Here is a 26,944-nt window from a genome sequence, read left to right as displayed (position 1 = left end):
CACTGGTGCTCAGGTCAGTGATCAGCTGCTCACAGTTGTCAAATTCGATGGGGATGTCTTCAGCGGTGCCATCTGCATCCCCGGGCTCTTTGGTGTTGCAAAACCGGGCATGTCGGAAACAATTTGATATTGTCGAAAGCTGAACGGCCTTCCAGGCATCCACTAGCCTGCTGAATGCAGAAAAGAGGTTCACAGAACACGCCTTTTCTTTGTCAAAACAAATCAGTAGATGGCCAAGCTGACGGATCCGGCAGTGCTCCTTTAGGTTCTGAATTAAAGACGATTGTGCGAGTCACCCATCCATTGCTATGTTAGATAAAGAGATGTCGCTACTTTCCTCTTGTGTATAATTTCCAGACAATTTACGTAGTTGCTGTGTGCGCTCTAGATGGAATTCTGAGATGATTTGCGCAGATCTGTGTGCTATTTAGGTCTGATGTCTCCGACAAAATAAAACCAGTGTTAGAAAGTACTCATCCTTGTGTATCTTTTTTTGTCCCCGTTTGTTTAGCGCAAAATTTAGTGATGAATGAATTCCAGCTAGGCTGGCTTGCAGTGGTGCTTTAGTGTATTGTAGAGTAACCAGTGCCCCATCAGGCCAATCCACCTTTTGGTCCTGTTCCCTCTTTCAAGAACATCAAGTCCAGAAGGCAAAGCTAATCTTTAAACATAACAAGCTTTGTGTAATCCACGTCTTTGTGTTGCTATAGTACCACACAGGCACATTCTTCACGCCTTTAAATCAACGCAGATTTTTCGCCCTCCCAATTACTAGAAGAGACAGCTTTAGCTTCTCAGTGCCAGCCACATTTGCTCTCACTATGACCGTCACCCTCTCCTTACTGTGCTTCCCTCCAGTGTGGCCTCACTGCAAAAAAAAGAAAGTAGATGGTCTGGCAGCATTTAAAAAAAATATTGCACCAATGATTACGATACTCCCTTATGTGAAATTTGAGCGCAGCTGTACAGTCGAATACCCCTACAACGAATGCCGCTACAACGAAATTCCCGCCACAACGAAGATTTTCCGATTCCCCGTCAGCTGTCCATAGAAACTAATACAAAAAAGTCTCTCCATAACGAAGGTGTTTTATTCGGTATTTCCTCTTCAACGAACTTTTCAAGATTGAAACTGGGACTGAATTGAAATTGGAACTGCCGAGTAGTCAAATTAGAAGGCCCTTCCAAAGCTGTGACGATCGTATGTCCGCTCGAACGAGGTTTTCGCAAACGAAATCAAGTTCTAAGTACCGATTTACGCCACTGCAATCCATAGCCACGCGTGTCATCACGCGCCTGCACGCGATCACCACAATCACTGCCGTTTTCTGTGGTGTGTGTGTCCAGTCAAAATGGCTACGCCCACGAAGAAGCGTAAATGATCGCCGAGGCAGAAAGCGGAAGGAAAAAATTTCACAGTTTCGACCGAAAGGCAAAGCATCGATTGCTATAGCAGATTAGTAGACAGCTTTACGAACAAAGAAATGTAGTTTTATCGGCCGTATGAACTTGTAAACATTCGCTTACTAACTAAATTACCAAGCACGGGGTCACGCGCTCAGGTAAACATGAACACATCTCGCTCAATGACCGTGGAAACTCGGTGTCAACACGCTGGAATGAGAACGCGCGACAACAGCAGCGAGCGAATTGAGCTTCGTGCCCTCTCTCGCTTCAACGCGAACTAAACGTCGAAAGCACAGCGCACACTACTCTACCGGCACTAGTTGCACTTTGCCCACACCGCAGATCGCTTTGAAGATGAGGCCTGAGCGGGCGCGCACTTTGTGCACGGCGCAGATTGCTTTCAAGATACGGTGGCCGTGCCGCATCCGCTGCTGTCAACATGATGCCGTCTCGTCATCTGGGGAAAATGACAACCCGCTAGACACACTGACTCCGGCGACTGCTTTGAAAGTAATGGATCCTTTTGACCTTAGCTTAAAATTTATCAGAGTCCACGACAATGACATTGTGATGGCTCTTTTAACGGACTGTGAAACTCGCGTAACACCTTTGCTTGCCGTCTCACAATCGAGGCTGACCGACTTCTGGAAATAAAACTTCCGGTAAACGCAAGCTTGCCAAATTTGCTGACTTCGTCATTAGTATGCCATGAAATTGTGATAATTTGAAACCGCTTCGTTGCGACGGTGCATGTACGAAATGCATTCCCTCGTTTGAGACTATTATTGACCACCTTCGGTACGTCGCAACCTTTGCCCCCAAGCCATCGTGAAGATTTCGTGGACGATGGTTTCGGTTTCGTTCGCGGTTTTACCGTTTGGGCATACGTATCTCGTTAATTCGAACACGCTTAATTCAAACTGACGCTGTGGTACCGTCAAAGTTATGTGTATTCCAATGGGCAAAAACGCCCGGTAATTCAAATGCGCAAGCATTTGCGACGGTTCATTCGAACATACCGCGCATCGACAATGCTCTCAGCAGCGCGCCAAATCACGTGGCGGCGCCTCCAACCGACATTGCTCCGACACCGCCTCAGCAAACGCCACGCGGAGAAAAAAAAAAGAGCCACGGCGGAAATTTCACTCCCTCTAATGGCAAGTTCGCCGTTTCTGCGTCGCGCCAGAACACGCGTGTACGTGCCGACGTCTCACACCAACGCTGCGGCTGCGGCGCAGAGGGAAGCAACGACGGAGGCCCAGTCCGGCCAACGAAACTGCCCACGCCGGCCAACGCTCGCTTCAACTAGAGTGTACTAGAATACATTTTCTAGTACACTCTACTTCAATGGCAGAAAACGAAACTTCGGGGAGCGGGCTAAGCTGGCGCCGGGCCGGGCGGCGGCGGGCGCGCACGGAGACAGTCGAAGGTCAGGGAGCTACGAGGGAGCGCGAGGGGAGCCACCGAAGCGACGGGGTTGCCGAGGCCAAATCCACTTCCCTGCCGCCCTCCTCCCTCACCTTCGATGGTCCCCGCGCGCGCCCGTCGGCTTGTCGGCGCCGCCCGCTCCCTGAAGTTTTGTTTTCTGCCGTTATCGGGAAGCGAGCGTTGGCCGCGTTGGGCAGTTCGTGGCCCTCGCTTGCTATGTGCTTGCCCGTCGCGATATTTCGCTACTCGCACCGTTCGTACGTCGTGCTATGGTGCACAAATACGTCAAAAATAAGTCCTTCTTTTAATTCGAACAAATTTTCCGGACCCTTCGAATTTGAATTATCGTGATTCGACTGTACATACTAATTTTGCGTCAACGAAGTTCTGCCACAACGAAATTTTTTGCGTGTCCCGTGAATTTCGTTGTAGCGGGACTCCACTGTATACGTATTTTCATTTCACGATATTTTGGCTGGCATGGACGATCTGTCACGTGCAGCATGTTGCAAACGGAGCAAAGTGTGGTGCGACTATCTTGCTAATCGGGAGATCGCAAGAGGCAGTGCGTGGGTGATGCATGGGCACGATTCACAGCAGCTGCAGCAGACAGACCTCCGCTCATGCAGTGCTTTGTTTACATATATGGTAACGTTGGATGCGTTCGCCGCATACCATCAGTGAACAGACGACCGCGTGCTACTCTGGTGCCATCTCGTAGCGGTCGTCGCCACTAAGCCAGTCTTGCACGGCACTACGTGTTTCTTCTCACGCTTTCACCATACTCTCCTCTGCTTTCCGCCTTATTGTATAGCTGCACCCTCCTCCTCCACTTTCCTCCTCACGCTGTCTTCGCTATCACCGTAATTAATCTGCCGCTGCGCTCCGCGTTCGCTTTCATCCTTCGCTGTGCTTGTTTGCTCTGTTACGAGGGACATTGCTGATGCTCGCCGCAGGAACGGGTGCCTAAGAGCTGCGCTCTAACATCAGCCTGTCTGATCACAATTGAAAGCGTCTGCACGGGCGTACTCTTGTATCGGGAACTTCAGCTTACTCGTCTGCTTATCCGCAGTACTAGACTGATCTATGGCACCACTCTCCCTGCAAATATTTGTGAATGAAACCATGTGCCTTTTCTTAAAGCCACGGACCCACCCATTGGTGAACTTCAGTCCCGAATGTCCATCTTTAATACAAGCATTTCAGCTTTTTGCTTGAGGATGTTGCCCGAGACTGGAAGGTTTTTTGATAGGACTCCTCTCAACCACAGCTGCAAAGCCTCTTTCCCCTTCGGGTGTTGTCCTTTCCGTTTACATGTTTTAGCCCTGCGGTGCGACTGGATGCGAGCAGACAGGATTTTTCCTTGTTTTTCACAATCGGACATTGGCTGCTTCAAAAAGTTAAACTCCTTCGTGACATCAACTTGCACCCGTCCTTGGTCTGTAGGCCTGATATGGCAGCTTTGTTCTCCAGCATCATCGTCGAATATTTTCCACGCTTCTTCGATACACTCAGTAGAAGCTGGTGAAGAGGTGGGGCCACAGTGTTGAAAACACGTCGACGTTGCTCTTGATCACTTATTTGAGAGGCATAAGTGGTTAACCCGAAGACACTCGACAAAGGCGGGAAGGAAAAAGTAACAAATTGACAACTGGCAATGCTTTGCATGAATGAAAACGCACTACTATGTGCAACACCGAAGTGAAACTGATGATGATAATGTTTATCGTCAGCATCACCTTGGGGCTAACGTTAAATTGCATCACTATACCAATCTAAGCCAGTCCATGTCGAATCCGAGGCTAGCGGGGCGGCTCAAAATTTCAAATGGTGTCCTTTGTGGTCTCGTAGTGCTGCTCGATCATGGTGAATTTTCTCCAGAAAATCAAACTTTTGGGTTCATGTTGTCCAAAATATTGGTTGTTCATATCTACTATTCCTTTGGGACAACTGACAGTTCTTCGGGGAAGATCCAGCAAGTACAAATTTTGAGAGTCTTAAAAAACTGTCGTCTACTGTATGCATGATAATTCAAAGAGGTGAGGCAAACTAGAGCACTGCACGGGCCAATTTTTTCAGCTCGGGCCCAGCCCGGGCCCGTTTTTACGTTGGGCGGGCCCCGCCCGAGCCCGATCAAAACTTTTATGGCGAGACCCGGGCCCGTTACCCGCCCGGCCCGCCACCCCTTTACCTTAGGCCCGAGCCCGGCCCGGGCCCGGGTCAAAAAGCACACGCGGTGCCCGAGCCCGTGAAAAAACTGTTCTACCCGGCCCGGCCCGGCCCGGGCTTTCGGGTAAGCCCGAACCCGTGCAGTGCTCTAAGGCAAACACGACAACCGATAGGGAACCTTCAACTGTCGAACCACGTGGCTTACCTTAAAACACTTTGTTTTGACAGTGACGCCAAAGTCACATTGATAATGCACTTGTTGCGAAGACCAGAAATCTTTTTCCGCCAGGTCTTGTCTGTTTCTTTCTTTTTTTCATTACTCTCTCCTTTTGTAGTGCAACCAACTCGATCAACATGTATACTTCCTGATGCCATTACCATGGTGTTGTTACAAGCATCAAATTTTTGTGAAACAGACGTCATATATGCCAACGCTTGCACAAGTGCTTGAAAGCTCTTGTTGCATTTCATAAACCAATTGCACTTTATTTCTTTTTTAGAGCGTGAACAGCGTTTTGCAAAATGGAAAGACGCTGTTACTCGTTCGAAGCACTGGCAAGAAGTAAATCCTGAAGAAGCGAAACGGAAGCAGCAAGGCAAGTAATCATATGCCTGTTTCCTTGGATGTTGAAAGTCTGACCAAAAATAACCTTTTGCCTTTTTCTTGAATTTTGCAATCATTTGTTTGTCTTCATTTTCAGCATAAGCATCCCCACTCATGTAAGGTGTGCTCATTTTGTTAGCGTTTCTTTATTTCACACAGTTGGCATTCAAGAAGCAAGCCTGCTTGGTTTTATTATTACTAATGGCTTGTCTAAGTGTAAAAAATGAATGGTACAGTATGAAGAAGCCACATGGATTGTGCTATCTTTTACACATTTTTAGTGCAGTGTTATGGCCCATGATATTTCCATTTTGGGGTCATGCTCTCACCGCGCTGTTGCATGTGATACATTTTTTATGCACCTTTCTTTTGTCTCATTCAATTTTACTTACAGGAAACTGAAGTGATTTTCGAATTTGAAGATTTGTGGTGTCTTGGCAAGCAGTCGCAGTGTCATTCAACTCCTGAAATTATTTTCTCGATTGTGCGTGTCACTGCACGGTAATCGCCGATAAAATTTTAGTCGTAACTCCGCCCCTCTTGCGCGGTGAGCGCTGCGGGAGATGACAGGGCGAAAGGAGGAATACCGAAAGTGACATCAACATAGGGGTCATGTGAAACTTTGCCCCTGCTTGCCGGCTTGGGAGCAGCCAGGGAGCAAACGGTTGCACAAGTTTTCAAGTTTGTTGCACTAAATTTTTCTGAAAAGAAAGTGTGCTTATTAATAAGAGTGCATATTCCTCAGTAATTGAACACTGTTCCTAGCATAGCATCGTAGTGATGACTGCGTTTAGATCATTGTTGCACTGTGTGATTACTTGTGGTCACGGTCGTGTGGTTTCGATAATTTGAATAAGTACAGTAAAAGCTCGATGATACGAATCTCACGGGGTCACGAAAAATATTCGTATTAGCCGAAATTCGTATCATCGAAACACAATTAAAACTACTGTCGAATCTCGATAATTCGAACTCGAAGGGGCCCGAAAATTTGTTCGAATTAAAAGGACGTATTTTTGAAGTATTCGTGCACCATAGCACGATGCACGAACGGTGCGAGTCGTGAAATATCGCGGCGCGCAAGCGCATAGCAAGTGCGGGCCACGAAACGGCCCACGCCGGCTAACGGTCCCTTCCCGATAACGACAGAAAACGAAGCTTCAGGGAGCGAGCGGGCGGCGCCGGCACACGGGTGCGCGCGGAGACCGTCGAAGGTGAGGGAGGAGGGCGGCAGGGAAGCGGATTTGGCCGCGTCAACTCCGCCGCTTCGGTGGCTCCCCTCGCCCTCCCTCTCAACTCCCTCGTAGCTCTCTCACTTTCGACTCCGTGCGGACATCTCCGTGCGCGCCCGCCGCCGTGCTGGCGCCAGCTTATTTTAGCCGCCCCCTGAAGTTTCGTTTTCTGCCGTTATCGGGAAGCGAGCGTTTGCGGGCGTGGCAGTTTCGTTGGCCCGACTGTGCCTCCGCCGCTGCTTCCCTCTGCGCTGCTGCCGCAGCGTGCAAGGTCCACACGTGACTAGAAAATAGAGGAGAAGGGTTCACTGCCATTTTATCCGCGTGGCTGAGACGTCGGCACTAGTGTGTGCTAGAATACGGTTGTCTAGAACACTCTAGTCGGCACGTACACGCTTGTTCCGGCGCGATGCAGAAACGGCGACCTTGCAATTTGAGAGAGAAGGAAATTTCTGCCGCGGGTTCTTTTTTTTTTTTTTCCCCGTTCCTTCGCGCTCGGCATTGAGGGGTCTCTCCTGAGCTTTTGCTCTATGGCGGTGTCGGAGCAATGCCGGTCGGAGGCGCCGCTGCGTGATTTGGCGCGCTGCTAAGAGCATTGTCGGTGCGCGGTATGTTCGAAATAAGCGTGTTCGAATTCGCTTGCTTCGCGTTGACGTTGAACGAAAGCACGTTTTTCATGATAGTCTCGCTGTGCAACAATTGTGCTCAGTGTTGACGTTGCGAGGCCTAGCTCCTTAGCCAACTCCGTCCGCTTCCTCTTGGGATCCTCATCGACCTTTCAAAGAATGTCTAATTTCTCTTTAAAGGAGAGTGCTTTCCGCTTGCGAGACATAGCTCGCTGCGACTAGGCAAAATGGCGCAAACACGAAGAACACGGCCCGAAGCGCAGCAGCTACTTCATCTGACGGCTCGCAGAAAAGGAGGAAAAGTACAAAAGCACCAAAAGCGCCACCGCTTCAAACTCTTCGCGCCCAGTCGCGGAGTCCGCTCTGTCTGGCGCCGCGCCTCCGCACCAAAAGAGAAGGAGAGAAAGCGCGTGACTGCGTGCTGTTGTCTTTCGCGGCCGTCGGTGGGGCGGCGTTTATTCGTATCAACCGACGCAGGCTGAAAATCGATTCGTAACAACCGTTCTCTAGCACGTTGCAAAGTAATGGGGCTCGGCCGGGACCACAGAAAAATTCGTATCATCCGGAAATTCGTATTAGCCGTGATCGTATCATCGAGCTTTTACTGTAATTTGTTGCTATGGTGAAAAAGAGACGTTAAAAACTTACAAATACAGTGGTTCGTTGAAAGTACTTCATTGACAGCTATTATCACCAAAGCTTATTGCTTGTGTATATGAAAAGAGCACGACTGAAATTTAACTTGGTCATAAGTGAAGCCTGGAACAGCAGTCGGGAGAAGATCACGTTCATGTTACAGTTTTGATTTGCAGTTGATCGTGGTAATGCTATGCTAGCACAAAGTTGCCGTTTACCATTACCAAAACCAAAACAGCATCCTTTCAGTGCTTGCATGCGCCTGCTGATCCTGCTACAGTGTAGACCGCTTATAACATAAGTCGCCGGAGTCGTGAATATCTGCACTATAAGCGGTACTGCACTATAACTAAAACAACGATTTTCAAGCCCTGCACGTATGCAAAACATGTAGACCATGGGTTCTCAAAGTGGGTTCCGCGGAACCTACAGGTTCCGCAGGCCCCTGCTCGGGGTTCCGCGAGCCACTGATAAATTTTCCCTGGTCCTGCTCTCGACAAGTGTCTAAAACGGCGAACACGAGGTGCGCTTGATCCAAAAAACCTCCATTACCCATGCCCGAGTGTCAAAAAGCACATCACAGTGCGTAACAGCAACGCGCGAACTGCGCAATAAATACGCAAGCAGCTTGTAGCCACCCAACCTCTGAGAACGGGCAGCGCGCCTAAGCTTTCGCACTTAAATCTCGGAGGCCGTAACTTACCACCATGCGCCTTTCTCCTATTTGTAGATAGGGTAGGTGCCGATAGCGTGCGCACTGACCTATATGTTGGAGAAAAAAAAAAATGCGGAGCACCGCAAATGCGCGCCGCAGAAGAGCAAGAACGGCGTAGCGTCCAACCGAAACGAAGCGGCCCAGTCCGCATCGCCGTGGTCCTCAGCTTGCACCGTGGTCCTCAGCGGCAATCGTACGCGGCACGTGACTGACAGCAACGCCGAAGCGCTTCGTGCCTAATTGTGCCTTTAAAGCCTTTATTCTTGCATTTATCGCCGCGCGTAACACCGCGTTGGCGGCTAGCCGCGTGCCTCCGTAAGTGCGTAGTCGCTATCTCTGATCGCGTCGATAACCACCGCAGTTTCGTCCGCAGCGGTTGCGGCAAATAGTAGTTTCATTTTCACTCGATGCGCGCGTCGGCTGCGTGCCTTCACAACTGCGTAGTCGCCTCCCATGGCAGCGTCGATAGCGATCACAGTTTCGTCCGCACTTCTTGCAGCGAAATGTAGTTTCGTTTTGACTTGGTGCGTGCGTCAGCCGCCTGCCTTCTGAACCGCAAGGTCGCCGTCCGTGATCGCGTCAATAGCGGCCGCGGTTTCGTCGACAGCGGTTGCGGCAAGCAGTAGTTTCGCTTTTACTCAGTGCAAAGCTGTCGAAGATAAAAAGCACCGGCTACATCGCGATGGACGGACAATTTGTTAGCGAGCAGCTGAGTGGCGAAAAAATAATCGGGATGTGCGCCCGTTGGTGCAAAGCGCGTCTCAGATGAAAACGCGCACCGCGAAGGATGTCGCGAGGCCTTCGCCGCTGCTAGCGCTAATCAGTCATTAGATGAAGAGAATTTCAGCTTCCGCACTGGTCTTGTGCTAAATAGAAACAAGATTTGACGATTCATTGAGTAAATAAAAGCGTGTTGACGTAGTGCAGCATTTGTTTGTTTTCTTGATACCCTCGATAATTCGGTTAAATCGGGGGGGTTCCTTGGCACTTTATGGAGCTTAGCAGGGTTCCCTGGGATGAACGTACCTGAGAACCCCTGATGGTAGACCAAGCAACCGCGCGTATCCAAGAATCGAAGCGTGCGACTGGGAGTTTTGCATCTGTTTAAATTTACAAACGTTGAAAGGTTAATGTCCAAGTACCCACGATCTTCGCATGAAGCAGACAAAGTAATAATTTTTTTTAATGTCTCAGTTTCGCCCGAAATGCGAAGCATCAATTGCGATAGCAAATTAGTAGAGCTATAAGGAGTAGGGCGAGTAGTTTTATCAGCTGCATAAACTTGACACATTCGCTTACTAACTGAATTAACAAGCGTGGTGTCAACGCGCACAAGCAAACATGAATAGACTTGATGACCGCAGACAACTACTGTTAAAACGTGGGCGTGGGGAAACGCAGCCGCCGCTGCGAGCGAAGGTTCGTGCGATCTATGGCTTCAACGGTAACTGAGCGGTGTAAGCACAGCGCATACAAAAGTCAGAGCCGTATGCAGATCACTTTCAAGATACGGTGCGCGCGACAACACCGACAGCCGGCACAAGCGCGAACGCATTTGTTGGCAGAGTAGAAACCGCCCCCCCCCCCCCTTCCTTCCTCCCTCCCGTGCTGCCTTCCCGCTTTGCTCCTTTTGCGTGGGAGATTGCGTCGCCAGTTTCCCTTGCGCCCGGTTGCAAAGTACGCATTTGGTGCCGCAGCACAGTGTCGCCCATCCACCCTCCCTCCCTCCCATACCCCCACAGCCTTTCACGCGATGGAAGTCGCGTTTGCTCTCCGCTGCGCGTTCGCTCTTCGTGAAGGTGCACATCCCCCGTTCGCTTTCACTCGCACATACGGCGCACGGCAACAATTTTATCGCCCTTGGACTGATGCTCCATGTCTCATGCTCTTCCTCCGCATCGCCCTCGTTGATCTCCTCTCCCATCGGTGGGTGCACCTCGTTGAGAAGCATGCTCGCTACCGCCCTTGTCAGCGAGATTTTCCCGCGGAAGCCGCATTATAACTGGTATTTCGTCTCGCGCGGCTGCACTGTAAGCGGTATGCGTATACATGGAGTGCTATGGGAAAATTAACGGGAGTCTGATAAGACCATACTATATCCGGTCCTGCACTATAAGCGGTTACGTTATAAGTGGTCTATACTGTATCAGAATGCACGGTGCCAAGTAGCTATGGTGTGGATAATATGGCGGGTCTCCGACACGGCAAAGGTGTGCTATAGCATAGTGAAATTGTTACCAGCACCAGTAATCCTTGCCATTTGTGCGTATTCTAGCTAAAAGTGCAAAAACACTAACACAATGCACCCTGCAACCGAATGTTGCGCTCTGGCATGAGAGCCTATGATGAGTTTTGGAAAGAACACAATCTAGGTCATCACCACCACTGGTTGCTCGGAGCCAGCTGAGCCGCTAGGTATTGTCTGCTTCGATCCGAGAGCATAGAGGACAGCGCTTCAGTAACAACTGCCAATTGTCACAAAATGCACAGTTTTGTCACCAATTAATGCCTACCGTTCAGCATGACAACCCGTAAAAATATAGATAGGAGAAAATTGACAGTGGTTATAACCATAAAATGTACATCTCCGACGCCGCTTTATTCCAGCATGCATTATTAAAAGGAAGCTGAAGCCCATTTTTATAAAAAGTAAGATTGCAGTGAGTTGTTATGGTTATTCACCCCCTGAATTTGAAAATCGTCATTTAACAGGCCATAAAACGCCACAAGTCACTTTGAGCAAAAAGGAGCAACAGCGGCTATGGGAGATGCCGCGGAGTGGAGAAGGGGCTCTGATTGACAAAGACAATCGTTATGCTATCATAGGCATAATCCAAGGCCCCAGGTTCAAATGTGGTGCTGACCTCACTGGGCTGTGTCCTGCGCAATCAGAAATGCCACATACTTTGTCATTAAAGTGGAATTTATATTTTGTCTGGAACTTGTCACTGCTAAGTCTGCACTGGAATCGGGGAACCATAAAAATGGTTGTAGTATTTGGGCACCTTCAATGCAATAAAGGATGTTGCAAGTAAAAGTAGAGCACTAGAATAATTACAGCGTTTGGAAATGTCGATTGCTGGTATTTTATTTAGCCACAAGTCAGCCCTGTGTATTCTACCGGACAAAACCAGGTGGTAAATTCCTACATTGAGACGTAGATAATATTTTCGTGTGCTTCACAACAGTTCACTGCATGTTAGATCTTGCGACGGGACCTCTTGGATGAGCGTGCTTTGAAATGCTAGTATAATCGTATTTTGTTTCAAGTGCAGTTAAAATTGTTATTAGTCTGAGAACTACTTCATAAAAACATGGCATTAGGGTTCAATGAATCGTATTTCTTTTGGAATAGTCTGGTGATTGTCGCAGCTCTGTGTCAGGATTTAGGAAGCATATTGCTAGCAAAACCACTGTCTGTATTTCTCGGCCATTGCCCTTCGTCACAAGGCTCGTGATATGCTGGCTGGCTAGCACGAGTCACAACAATGGGGCCATTTTTGCCACTCGATAAGGACTTCCAATCTTGCCACACCTGCCAACTAAATAGCATCGTTGCCACTGCTCGTTGTCACTCCAAATAAACCACGCACAGGGCCTGTATTACTCCTTTTTTAAAAATGTGATTTCAATAGTGCGTTCTAGCATAGCAGAACTGTATTGTTGTTAACGCATCTCAAACGATCCGATTCGCATCCGTCAGTGTGAGAAAAGCTCGGGTTGGGGTGTGTAGACACTGGCGGCACAGCGTCTAGCCTTTTGCTGGCAGCTGACGAATGGCTGTTTTGTCACAAAATAGCAACATTTCCATGTCGGGGGGCTAACGGGTCCGAGCGCCATTTCTGCTAATAAGGCACCTGCCGCACAACTACCCAACTGATGCGCACGGACGACTGTGAACAGCTTGCTCAACACAAGCTGCCCGATAACAACGACCACGATTCTGATGCCAACGACATTGTGCAACAGGCTCGCAGTGTTTTGTCTGCCCGAGTGCAGTCATTGCGAAAACTGGATACATGTTTTTTCACACTTAACAGCCCATGTTGTTTCACACTTAACAACCCTTAATGGAAGCTGGCTGCGCATAGGTTCCGGGATTCTTATTTACTCTAGACCATGGGTTCTCAAAGTGGGTTCCGCGGAACCTATGGGTTCCGCAGGCCCCTGCTCGGGGTTCCGCGAGCCACTGATAAATTTTCCCTGGTCCCGCTCTCGACAAGTGTCTAAAACGGCGAACATGATGTGCGCTTGATCCAAAGAATTAACCTCCATTACTCATGCCCGAGTTACGGTGCCCGAGTGTCAAAAAGCACATCACAGTGCGTAACAGCAACGCGCGAACTGCGCAATAAATACGCAAGCAGCTTGTAGCCACCCAACCTCTGAGAACGGGCAGCTCGCCTAAGCTTTCGCACTTGAATCTCGGAGGCCGTAACTTACCACCATGCGCCTTTCTCCTATTTGTAGATAGGGTAGGTGCCAATAGCGTGCGCACTGACCTATACGTTGGAGGAAAAATTAAAAAAAAAAAAAAAACGCGGAGCACCGCAAATGCGCGCCGCAGAAGAGCAAGAACGGCGTTGCGTCCAACCGAAACGAAGCGGCGCAGTCCGCATCGCCGTGGTCCTCAGTGGTCCTCTGCTTGCACTGTGGTCCGCAGCGGCAATCGTACGCTGCACGTGACTGGCAGCAACGCCGAAGCGCTTCGTGCCTAATTGTGCCTTTAAAGCCTCTATTCTTGCGTTTATCGCCACGCGTAACACCGCGTTCGCGGCTAGTCGCGTGCCTTCGTAAGTGCGTAGTCGCTATCTCTGATCGCGTCGATAACCACCGCAGTTTCGTCCGCAGCGGTTGCGGCAAATAGTTTCATTTTCACTCGATGCGCGCGTCGGCTGCGTGCCTTCACAACTGCTTAGTCGCCTCCCATGGCAGCGTCGATAGCGACCGCAGTTTCGTCCGCACTTCTTGCAGCGAAAGGTAGCTTCGTTTTGACTTGGTGCGTCTGTCAGCCGCCTGCCTTCTGAACCGCAAGGTCGCCGTCCATAGGTACGTTCGATTCGCCTGCACCGCCTGAACCAGTCCACGAGGTGCTGCACCCTGCCATTCGTTTCAGCGGTGCAGCAATGGCGCCCGCTGAACCACGCCGTTCGTTTCAAAAGGTACAGGAAAGGTGCAGGGCTGGTTCATGATTTTGCTGCACCCACTCCACTGTCGGTGCCGTCTTGGTGCAGGCGTACAGGTGCGCGGCAGCAGCGCAGCAGACGACACAGCACACGGGCGCGAGCGCCGTTAAAACCACGCTTATGCACGCCTGATGCATCTACGCAAGTGTGGTGTGTATTTACGCCCCAGAATCCGATCATATCTGCAGTTCAGGACCTCTCAAACTTACGCACTCCGTGCACATTAGTCGGACATAACATAACGCCTGAACTGCGTGTGCACCTTGGCGTTCGTTTCGAGTGTCGCGCTCTGCCTGCACCGCAAAAATCAAACTGCACAATTTCTGAACTGCTCGTGAACCACCGTGAACTGGTTCACAGTGGTGCAGGCGAATCGAACGGACCACATGATCGCGTCGATAGCGGCCGCGGTTTCGTCGACAGCGGTTGCGGCAAGCAGTAGTTTCGCTTTTACTCAGTGCAAAGCTGTCGAAGATAAAAAGCACCGGCTACATCGCGATGGACGGACAATTTGTTGGCGAGCAGCTGAGTGGCGAAAAAATAATCGGGATGTGCGCCCGTTGATGCAAAGCGCGTCTCAGATGAAAACGCGCGCCGCGAAGGATGTCGCGAGGCCTTCGCCGCTGCTAGCGCTAATCAGTCATGAATTTCAGCTTCCGCACTGGTCTTGCACTAAATAGAAACAAGATTTGACGATTCATTGAGTAAATAAAAGCGTGTTGACGTAGTGCAGCATTTGTTTGTTTTCTTGATATCCTCGATAATTCGGTTAAATCGGGGGGGGGGGGGGGGGGGGTTCCTTGGCACTTTATGGAGCTTAGCAGGGTTCCCTGGGATGAACGTACCTGAGAACCCCTGCTCTAGACACATAAAGTTTTCAGCAAATATTCAATCTTGTGTGCTGATTACAAATATATGCTAGGGAAGTGAATGAAAAAAAAATGAAAACTATTTTTGTTATATATTTGTGAAGTGAGTTGCAAGAAATGTACTTACTGCAGCAACAAAGCTAAAATGGAGAAAAAATCGAAAAAAAAAAGAATGCAAGAATATACATGTCAGGCTATGATACCAGGCAGCTTTCTTCTGAAGCAGCAATTAAGGCTCGTTTTTGGCAGAAAATCAGTCTGAAAGATGATCTTTCAAACAAGACCAGGATGACCTGGCTCTGATTAGTGGTTTTGGAACGGGGAACTGCACAAAATGGGTCATTTTCAGTGCTTTCATGGTTCAGTGCTTTCATTCTTGCTTAACAACATATTTTGAGCATGTTTTTTTACAGCAGGTGTGCCATGATATGTTGATTAGAAAAATAACAGAAATTAAAAATACATTTTTTAGTCATATTTTTAGCCTCCCAGACCCATAAATTGAAACCACTTATTTCAAGTTTTTGGCATCACTTGAGATTATGTTGCTGTGTGCATTATCTGTATGTGCATATTACTTGCAGTTTGTCTTGGCCTCCGTTTCCCCTAAATTTTTTCTGTCTAAGGGACTTTTTCAAGGTCCTCCTGTTTTGTAGTGCAATAGAAAGCCTGCCATTCAAAGTGTCTGAGCATGCACTGGTGTCTCTGGAAAGCGAGTTGAAATTTTGAAAACAGTATTTTTCTGTCTGCATAGTCTCCTTTTAAAACTGTTTATCAATGCCCGTCATACTGATTACTGGATGTGATGGCAATGCCATGCAGTAAAAGTGAGAAACTGGAACCACATAAGGTTTGCACAGGAATGGTAACTTTGCGTAAAAAACACTTAATTTATGACTAATAGGCGACCTCGGCACGTATCTGTTGCATAAGGTTCCTTTGTTTTTTGGGGGCCCATCCATAATCTTGCGTGTTTCCTACAGGCGCTGTCTGAGTAGTCAATCCAAGCCCTTTGTGCAACCGTCAAGCAGGCACATTGTGGTTAAGGAGTGCCTACACTGGTGTTGTGACGACGCCGGCACGTCTTAAAAGCGCAAAGCACTGTTAACATCCTGAAAAAGACTGCAACTCTTGTGCCACTCCCGCAAAGCTACTCGCACTGTTGCGTGTCACCATGTCAAGAGGACATACTCGAAGACCCATCGACGCACCACTCCATTCGTCTGCATGATGGCAGCACCACTTGGAAGGTTGCACGCCAACTTTCCTTCCAATGTTAATTCAGCATATATGACTGATCTTACAGACACTGAATTGAAAGATGCTTTAACTAGTCTATCTCTGACAAGGCCACAGAGATATTATGGAATTTGGGCTAGGGACCTTCTCATCAATTACAACAAACTTAAAACAGTTATAGTATTGTACACTCTATCTAAAATCATGCGCACGGGCAAAATCCCATGTCAAATGAAGGTGTCTTTGGCAAGACCAGTTTATAAAGAGGGAGACAAGCAACAGTGTCTGAATTATAGACCGATAGCCATTCTCTCGTGCCTAGCATGCATGCTAGAGAAAGTATTATATAAGCACATGATATCATTTTGTAACAAACACCATCTGTTATCCCAATCTCAGCATGGTTTTGTATGTGGGAGTAGTACAATAACACTTCTGGACGATTTTGCGGACAATGTGAATACAGCCATAGATTATAACAAAGTCGTCCTAGGCTTATTCTTAGACTTGAGAAAGACGTTTGATACCATAGACCATATTTTACTAATTCAGAAACTATCCCTTATGAGATCTCGTGGACCACACAGATAACTCTTTTGTGACTATTTTGAGGATAGACAGCAGAATGTCAGAATAAACGGTGTCAACAGTGCATTGCTTCCAATAAAATATGGAGTTCCGCAGGGATCAGTTTTAGGGCCACTATTCTTTAATCTGTATATAAATGACCTTACACAGTTGCACCTCCATTCAAGTATGTACCAATATGCGGATGACACGGCACTAATCCTGGCTGGAACAAACTATGATAAAGGGGTGTTCTCGGCGCAGCAGGATGTCTATAAAATTGTGACATGGTTTAATAATAATTTCATCGCATCCTCGACGGCAAAAGCATCGCCACCCACACTCTCGCGTGGTTCCTTGCTCACATGGGATCCATCATGGGAGGCCCCGCAAACCTCAACGAGCTGGCCCACTCCAAGGCGCGAGGTCTCGCTTTCCGCGACCATGGAGAACTCCCCGGCTGGCCCGCAGTGGTGGAGAACAGAGATCAACTGACAACATATAACGAAATTACACAGCACTTTTATCTCGGCAGGAGAGACTTTCCCCTTCCTCACAAGAAGTCAAATCGAGCGCAGGCGTTGACCCTCAGATTATTGCAAACAGGCTCGTATCCCAGCCTGGCTTTATTACACAAGCTTTATCGCGACACTTATGCCAGTAGTTCTTGCAGGCACTGCAATGACTTCGCTAGCCTAGAGCATATGCTCTGGCGTTGCCCCTCGTTGCGAGGCACGGAACAAATCAATGAGGACAAGTGGCTCTCCGCTGTCAAGAGTCCCGATGCCGGGGTGCAACTATGGGCTGTCCAGAGGGCCCACGATGCAGCGGTCGGGCATGACCTGACTGTCCCAACGTGGGAGTGGCCCGCTGCGCGCTGTGTCGCGTACCTCAGGACTTTCATTAAAGTTTTACATCCATCCATCTATCTTAACAAACAAAAAACTCAATTAATTTGTTTCCATAGTCTTCACAGGAAAATTGCTGTGTGATCCAAGCTTTATATGCACAGTGATGAGTGCAGCACCTGTAAATGTAATAACAGCCCTTTCTAAAAAAGTGAAGTATTAGGACTGCTTTTTGACGAGCACTTTTCGTGGACATACCACATGGAATAACTTGCAAAGAGATTAAGAACAGTTTCTGCAGTCATATACAGATTAAGATCAGTCTGCAGTATAGCATTGCCTAAAACCATTTACAAAGCTCTTGGTGAATCAATTCTGAGATATGGTGCAACAGTTTTTGGGTGGGCTGCGCAGTACAAGCTGAAGGTTTTAAACACAGTATTATATAACACGAAACATTGCTTATGGAACTAACAAGAATGACAATGAGATTGCAGAACTTATGAGGCAGCATTCAATACTAAAAATTTATAAACTAGTGTTAAATATTGTACTGACTATGCATTTCTTTCGAAATGAACTTGAGAAAAAAAAATACAACTCGCAACCTTCATGTAACGGAAACGTTCATTCTACCAAGAGTCTCCATGAGTTATGGTAAACGAACAAGGGAATTTTACATTCCATTTTACTTCAATCAGTTTGTGGTGGACCCGGAAATAGCGACTGCCGGAAAAGCCAAGCGTAAAGTGTATGAATGGGTTCAGGCAAATATACAGTGAAAAGAGTGGAATAACATTCTTCTTTTTATTTCTTAAATTTCTGTTTATTGCTTCAATGTGTAACTTTTGTTGTCATTTTGCTAGCTGTAATAGTGATGTGCCAAAATGCTGGTCGTTTTCGTCTTTGGAGCGATGGTATTGGGTGCTAATGCACTATGAGTGGTCTTTATTGCATGCTTCGTCACAACAATTCAGTGCTCTTTAGGGTTTGCTATTCTGAAGTAGACTGGTCTTGGTGCACTGGGCTTTCAGGCTTTTCGCTCTTTTGGGATTGCGGGACCACACCGCCGTCCTGGGAGAGCGTTCACCCGCTCACACGGGGTTACAACCTCTCTGTCTCTGTGGTCCTTGGAAGGAAGGTGGGGGTTGGGGAAGGCATGGTTGAAGTGCACAGAAAGTTGTTTTGATATGTTTTGTAGCAACGGAATATGCTTCTTATCAGATATCTGTGCGTGGGAGTATTTTTTTTATTTTTTGCTTTTATGTTTGCTCTTGTTGCTTTAGTTTGATGGCGTTGAATCTCATTGGCATTTTTGATTTGGCTTGTTTCACTGGTTGTATATTTTGGTAAGATTGGTAGGGCGAAGATCTATGCTGTATTTAGCATATCTAAACGACATATATATGTATGGACTGCCCTTTCCGTATACAAGCAAGCATGCTTAAGCGGACAGGTAAAAACTGCGATGTGCAATGTGATATGATAATAAACTTATTTTTAGTGCGCACTAGCTGGAAGTAAGAAAGAAATTGTTGCCTCATGAAAAGAAAAGTTTGCAGAAGCGCATAAAGTACAATTTCAGGCAATAAAGTAATGTATCTAGGCAAAATAACTCTCCCTGCGCTGCTTTTTGGTTACATAGCGGTAAACACATTGATCGACACTGTTTCACCGTGGAACGACGCCACATGTCATCTTTGCACCATTTTCAGAGCCAAATTAAAAATATGATTCCTTGTTTATGCACTACAAGCATACACATTTCCCTTAATGTGACACACAATATTCTCAGTGTAGCTTATGCTGCAGCCGTAATGGCAAAAGACCTTTGCAGTGTCGGCATGCCACAATAGTTTCGACTTCCAGCCAACTAGAACGCTTTGCTATCATATGCAGAATCCACTCGTGTCCAGCTGATAGTAAAATATATAACAAGCTCTCGAAGAAAAAATGGTGGGGCTGCAATCACAGTTTTGAAATGGCAGGTGACTGGTACCGGCCTGGTGCCGTTTTGAAATAACCATGCCGCTGCATTTCGTTCTTTAGATGATGTTTCTAATGGAAACTTGCAGCTAGATGCGGGAAAATGCCGGGAACAAAAATGAAGAAGCTGAAAATCCGCTTTTCAGGCCAAAGTGGTGTCGAATCATAACTGCCAAAGTCAGCTTCAGTGTCATAAAATTTCTTGGACGTTTTGAACGGCATGTTTACCAATAGCAAACTACTGATAGTACAACGACCACATTTTGCAGAACTATCAAGTTCATTATTAATGGGTTCAACTGTAGTCCTTGGATCATTGCAGAATTGTTCGCTTGTTAAATGGTTGTCTATCTGCATGTCTATTCTAACTTCCTGTTTGCCTTGGAACAGCTTTTAGAACACCTTAAAGGGTACTAAAGGCAAATTTGAAGGGGCCATGACGTGGTCAGCTGACATATTTGAGTTCTACTTAGCAATCGAAAGTATAGGAGCACGTTCACCAAATCCAGAAGTTTCAGAGTTCTGCAGGCTCTAATTTATTACAAAAATCGACGACTCGAATTATGAGCTGGAAATTCCTTCCACTGACAGCAGCCACCATGTTGATGTGCAGTGTGTGAAATCGGGTACTGCACACCTAACGTCTGCAATGCCTAGACCATCTGGTTACATCAGATGCCAACGCAGCATTAAACAGTTATTGCAATTCACTATTGTTCCCGAGTACTCCCAGCCACTCCCAAGTGTGACACTGCTCGCATTGTATGACCGCACTCACTGTGAGCGAGAATGGCACTGATGCCAACAGAACACCATCACTGATCGGCCCAGTCGTCGCTATAGACAGTGGCATTGATGTTCCAATCTGTAATATTACACTGGCAACGATAGTGACATGACCTACAAGTATAAGTAGTTGCAGTTTAGCCAGCTATGACGCTGGCAATTTCAACATTAACATAAACAATCTGCCAATCATCATTGTATGATCTGAAAAATCACTCACTGAGTGAAAACTTCACAACAAAGAAAAACTATACTTGAATGCCAGCACTGTATCTGCTTTAATATCGCTGAAAGTTAGTTAGAACAAGCTTCTGAAGCTCAAACGTGCAAACTCTTGTACTTCTCAGCCACACATGTACATATTTTCACCATGAAGGTTAGGTCTAGTGTGCATACTGAGCTTGTGTATGTGCAGAAGTTATGTCTAGGTAAATATGAAGCAATCCTACCTATCATAAGTGCCTTTTGACTTTACCGTTGGTCATGTGTTATGAAATACTTCTTTACTTGGTAGTGTACATGCAAAATATGAAAGGGGCTCACAGCATCATCTACAGTCTCTCACTACCGGTCACTCGCTGGCATGTCTTTGAGTGACATGAGCCTATACAGTTCAGTGGATTTGTGGTTATTGCCAAGTCGGCAAGTAATTCACACATGTACAGTTTTTTTTTTTCCATGATGATTTCTCACCGTCTAACCACTATTAAAAAGTTATCACTTGGAACAACTTTGTAACTGTGGTTAGACAGTGAACCATCTAAAAAGTGTTTGAACGATACATCAAATTTTGATGATCAGCAACTGTGCTCACTGCCATCATGCTTTGAGTGCTGCTTGTTTTTCTGTCCACAAGCTTGGACAGGAAAGAGTTGGATTCGTGACTCCATTCACCGTCATTATGTGACATATTCTCTCACTTTTGACAGAGTTGTCATTTGGCGTGTGAAGAACGCTGTGAGACAAAGAGCTGTAGTGTGGAAATATGATGCCATGGTTCTCCTGAAGCGTGGGAAGCGATACTCATGGAACCCGAACCTGGAGGTTCAACTTCGGGCCATCAAAAGAGCCGGGGAGTGGCTGTAATTCATCACTTGGTAGCCACCCCTCACTAAGCCAAATTAACAAAATAAAGTTGTTTTCTCCTCCTTTATCAAAGGGATGCTAAAGGCAAATATGGCGGCGTGTGCTGTTAAAATACCATTCCAAAAACCATGCACCGCATCCTCCATGCCAAGAAAGCATTTAGTTTATGAGAAAGTTGCATCTGAAGGGTGCGCATTTCTCTAGTGCAATTCAAGTTGCCTATCCACAAGCAACAAGTTGTGACATTGCATACACGATTACTGCCCTTTACTGCCGTCGATGAGTAAAACGGTGGCACTGCAGTTATTCTTTTTTGCATAAAAGGCAGAAGCATGTTCAGAAATCGAGTGAGGACACAGCCGACAGCATCCCAAGACATCACATGGATGCAGAATTTTCTGATGCTTGCAGAAATTTTGCTTGTCACCGAGAAGTCGCACGGCAGCTTATTCCCACATGATTGTGTAACAACATGACTGCAACCAGTGTGACTGCCTCTATCTGAACTCGCTCTTGCTACTTGCTCTCCTCCTGACAGCAAGAAGTACGTGGTACAATCAGCCTTCGCTTGGTCTTGTCTCACACTGAGTACAAAGCATCTGAGATGGCACGTGCACCACAGTTACGGGAGCCATGAAGTCGCGAAGGTGTTTTGATTTCTAGCGGTCAGATGGCACCACATCATTTACCGCTGGCAGCATGGAAAGCATTTTTACTGCCAATGACAGCACAATTAAACATAGATCTTGTGCCTTCTGGTTAAAACATTGGACTTGCAGGACACCTGAGATTTGTTTTACGGCCGTACGATTGTATTGATTCAGAAAATAACAAAAGTTTATAGCTACATTTCATTTTACTCATTGTAGCTCCCATGTATAGTGGACTCCGGATAAACACAACTCACCTAACTGCAAATGCCGGGTAAACGGAACAATGGTATCAACTTTGGTTGGCCTCCCGTAGGCATGATATTAACAAACTAGGGTTACACGGAACATATCGTTTTTGTTAATATCGTTTTTGTTAACTCTGGTTAAACGGAACTTTAACCACAACTACCACCTACCTCGTCGGCGCATGAGACAGGAAAAGTCCAGCCAGCATGTCAATCGGTGATGTTATAAATAATAAGGAAAATCTAATCCATCAGGCAGTCAAGGAAAAGTTATTGCAAGTTAATGATGTCGAAGTGCAACTGTGTTTTCATAATGAGGACCTGGCTGGGCAAGTAATGATCCCTGTGGAGGTAGAGAGCGCTACGGAGTAGGTAGGCTCTTGCAGTCAGACTGCCACTACTGTTTCTTTCACACTGCCAAGAATAAGAGACCTCAGATGATGCTCTTGTTGTCTTCTCTGAGTAGACAATCGAAAATATTTTCTGTGAAGTTGATGGTGAAGACTATGATTTTAGTGATGAAGGCATAAATATTACTGTTCCAGCGCATGTTGTTTTTTTACCAGTCGGCAAGAGATGCAATTGAAAGTCTGCGATGCTATATTGAATACGAGGACTGCACAGTATTATTTGGAATCCTCTTGCGCGTGATCACAACCTTACACAAAAGAAGCTACAATATTAGAATCGGAGCGCAGTGAAGTCTTTTTTGCATCACAGTAACATCGAAACACTTGGACGCTTTTTGAATAAAACGATTCTTGCTAATATTCGAGTCCTTTGCTTAAATGAAACTTGCTGAGAAAGTTGCAGTGGAAGACGACACATCTTGGGAAAAGAACAGATTGACCGACAAGAAGGCTTGTAATATGTCATACACACGGAATCATTTGCTGTTTTGGTGATATTGGACGTCATGTTGCCATGACATATTGCTAAAAAAACTTGAAAAGTATGGTATTCGTGGAGCGCCCCTAAGCCTAATTAGCACATATTTGAAAAACCGGCAGCAGTATGTAGTGGTTAGCAATATGTCGTCATCCCAAATGATATCTAACAGCGGAATTCCCCAGGAATTCATATTAGGGACTTTTCTTTTTGTGGCATACATCAACGATTTACCCGACTATCTCTCAGAAGACTGCATTTTATACGAGGACGATACCGATATTTTCTTGACAGCTAATACCGAAACAGATCTTTACAAAAAAGGCAATGATGTCCTGTTAAGACTATCTAACTGGCTTCAATCTAACTATCTTCTCGCAAACACAAAGAAAAGTAACTACCGTATAAACAGGATTATAGGTTGAATGGGAATATAGGTCGACCCTCTAAGTTCAGGTGAAGAAGACAACCAAAATCGCCGAAACGCATTTATGTTCAAAACGGCACTGCTCACCCACCATCGGAGCTTTATAGTCTCATTCGTCGGAAGTAGCAGCATTGTCCTCGGAAGACGACCGTTATTCGCTGGCCGTCTTCCACAGTGCGTAGTAGCAACACAAAGTCCGGGATGGTGTCCTCAAGCGGCGGATGATCCGCACGACGCCCACGAAATGATGTTTTGCACGGGTTGCACTTCAGCAGCTTTTCTTTCTGCGCTCTCCAATACCACATGCTTTTTTTCTGGAACGCCAAACTGGCGCTGAGCGGCCATGTTGCCGTTCGCTTTGGTGAACTCGAGAACTTTTATCTTAAATGCAGCTGAAAACTGCCTCCTCGTGCTGTTACTCATCCTTCAATGGGCTATAAAATAAAAATACTAAACAAATCAGACATGACGTTGATCGGAACGGAAAAGTCGGTACGTATCGGATGCAGGGACACGGTGAGAAGAAAAAAAAATGCCTGTGTGCGAGACGAGAAATCACATTTGGCTAAGGACCTATAAATAAGACCAGGGGTGACTTTAGGTATCTTTTTTTCATTAAAATATCTCGCCTTATATTCCGGCTTATACGGTATATAGTTTTCGCTGCAAAAAACACCGTACTAATGAACACTAAATCATTAAACTTCAACAGCTCTCCTTTGGAAAGGGTTAACGAGACGAAATTTTTGGGTGTCTACCTCGACAGTCAGCTAAAGTGGCATAAACATATCCACGAAACTACACTAACCATCTATAAGAAAATTCCAATACTGTATAAACTACGTTACATTTTCCCTTTAAACACACTCCGTACACTTTGTCAGTTTTATACGTTCGCATATAACATATGCTATTACCATATACGGACTCGCATAGCCCACCACTTTATTGCCAATTATTGCAGCACAAAATACAGCACTTTGATCTATTCTCTTCCTAAATAGAACGGACTCAATCACATTCGCCTACCCATTAATATACTACCGGTGAAACATTGCATTGATTACCACATTCTTGTTTTGCGCTATAAATCCTGTACAAAATTATACTATGTCCTTCTGTAAAAATTATCAAAATACCACATATCCTTTACGATCAGTCACCTCGAAAACTCTAACTGTTCCAAAATCTCGCACTAATTATGGATCATTTACTTTCTCACATACTGCATCGCAGCTCTGGAATAAATTGCCAACAGATCTTGCAGCACAACAGCAATTTATCAGCTCCAAAACTAATCTTCGCTCTTTTTTGCTCGTGTCACTTGCTTCATGAGTATGTACCATATTTGTACTGTCTCACACATTCTTTTTTTCGCACGCGCTCTAGTGTTTATATAACAGCATATAACATAGGGGCCCCCTCCACAACTCCCACGAGAGTTATAGGGCCCCACCTTTATATCATACCCAATGTACATATCGTCTTGTTCTGCTGGACGCTGCCGCCCTCACACTTGCAGTAGCTTTAGCCGAGCTGTGTAAGACATAGGACCGGCTAGCTTTTCTGCAGGAGAATCCACAAAGATTAATCATACAGCACTTCCTTTAATGTTTAAGTGCAAATGCAATGCCTACTATATTATCATCACTGGTCGACTACTATTTACTAGTCATTTGCAGGATGTTATTGAGCTGTGGCTATGTTTGTCATTTGCATATTTACACTGATCTATCATTTTACTTTGGCTTAATCTTCGCATCTAGTGCCTTTTTACCCAGTTCTGTAACGTGTAGTGCCCTGTGCTACTGTTATTTTCTACAACTGTATACAAATGGTTCGCTCTGAAACGGCAAAGTAGCCGGATATAACTAGCATGCCAAAGTAGTGGGTGGTGTTCAGGAGACAGATTCATAAAAGGTATTTTACCTTACTTAGTACAATATACCATGAGGACTGTCCATGCTTGTGCTGATTGCATGAGTACGATGGTGTTCAGATTTTATGTGATGTGTTTATGTTACCGTATGCTTGAATTTTCATATCCTTCAATGTCTTTTTCTCTTTTTGCAGGCAAAAGTTGGTGGCTGATGTCATCCATTCCTGCAGGGATCTTTGTTACCTCATCATTTGCGACTCTCTTGTTGGCAAAAGCCTGTGCAAAACTTCCTAACTAAGCTGACACCGAGTTATTGAATAGTTCCTTACCTTGTCTAGTTCAAGCATTTTGCATTTGTAGAAGCGGGATGATGCATTTTTGACATCGGTAGCATGACTTGCAGTCCCCATGATGATGTACAAACGCATCTCATCTCGCAAACAGAAGTGGTTGCATTATGTTTACTGATGTTTGCTTTTTTTTTTTCTCGACTTTACTGTGCAGCCAGTGTTTTAGTGCGCATAATATTAGATTGGGTACATTTTGCGAGTGAACAGCGTAAAAAAACTTTTGAGAAGGCCTGCATGATTGCAACGTCAACTGTTTCTGCCTTTCTTGTTATGCTTTTGTTCTATTTGTTTCTATGTGTGTGCCCTACTTCCCTCAAACCAACATACTGTAGCTGTCTTACAAAGCCTCAAGTGACCTTCTAAGCTGTGATATGACAGTTATATGGTATTTACAGTGCTGCTCATTTTAAGTGCATTGATTTTTTTTTTCTTGAATTTAAATAAAGGTGTGCTAGGTAATGTAGGGAATAGGAGGACCAGGATCTTGGGAGCATGTGATTTATCTTTTCGGTGATCCCCTTTGGCATCAGTGCTTCGTTCGGTTGTTGTTGTTTTGAGATTGTTGTATTCCCTCTTTACTCGCAGCCAAAACTTACTGCAAATAAACATTCTAGTGTTTCATTTCAAAGTTTTTTGTTTTGTTTTTGTGTGGTCCTTGCATTCAAAGGGAGTTCTGTCAGTTTCATAGGTCTGTGGGCCTTTAGTTACTTTGGGAGGGTGGGCTTTGATGCTTATGTGTGAGCATAGTAATACAAATTTTATAATTCAGGCAGACTTGAAAACTTTATCTAGTTCGGTTGACCCCTGCTGGAGTATCCAGTGGTCTAGCAAAGTTGGCATTGGCATCAGGCAACGTATAATATTGTTGCGTTCTTTGTGGTCGTGGTGCAGTCCTAGAGTTGGCGGTGTAATTTGTTTTTTCATTTGGCATTTTGCAGTTCAGGCATCGTAGTGGCTGCAGTTGCTGCGGCATTGAAGCGCACAGGCCTGAATTTTGGCAGCAATGTCTGGTGTGTACGCAACGCCGGTTTGAATCCGACAGTCATACCATCTCACTATGCGAAAAACCTGGAAGGATTGGGGGGAGGTTATTTAGTATACGTCCACGAAGCAAACGT

General features: G+C 46.1%; 1 protein-coding gene across 4 annotated transcripts in view; it reads left to right on the top strand.

Annotated features, from left to right (window-relative positions):
* LOC119455617 (glycerol kinase-like) overlaps positions 1-26,454 on the top strand; it is a 62,656-nt gene extending 36,202 nt beyond the window's left edge. For 2 of the 4 annotated variants that reach the window (XM_037717033.2, XM_037717034.2), the window contains exons 16-17: positions 5,505-5,600; positions 25,671-26,454. In XM_037717033.2, the coding sequence (XP_037572961.1) occupies positions 5,505-5,600; positions 25,671-25,774 (200 nt within the window). In that variant the 3' untranslated portion in view covers positions 25,775-26,454. Of the gene's footprint in view, positions 1-5,504; positions 5,601-15,855; positions 19,027-21,227; positions 23,553-25,670 lie in introns of those variants that run through there. The other 2 variants (XM_037717035.2, XM_037717036.2) reach the window with 2 other exon arrangements.
* Positions 26,455-26,944: the final 490 nt, after the last annotated feature.

The sequence above is a fragment of the Dermacentor silvarum genome, chromosome 6 (genome assembly GCF_013339745.2).
Source record: "Dermacentor silvarum isolate Dsil-2018 chromosome 6, BIME_Dsil_1.4, whole genome shotgun sequence".
Classification (NCBI taxonomy): domain Eukaryota; kingdom Metazoa; phylum Arthropoda; class Arachnida; order Ixodida; family Ixodidae; genus Dermacentor; species Dermacentor silvarum.
Note: the sequence above shows the minus strand (reverse complement) of the source record. Positions and strands in the feature narration are given on the sequence as shown.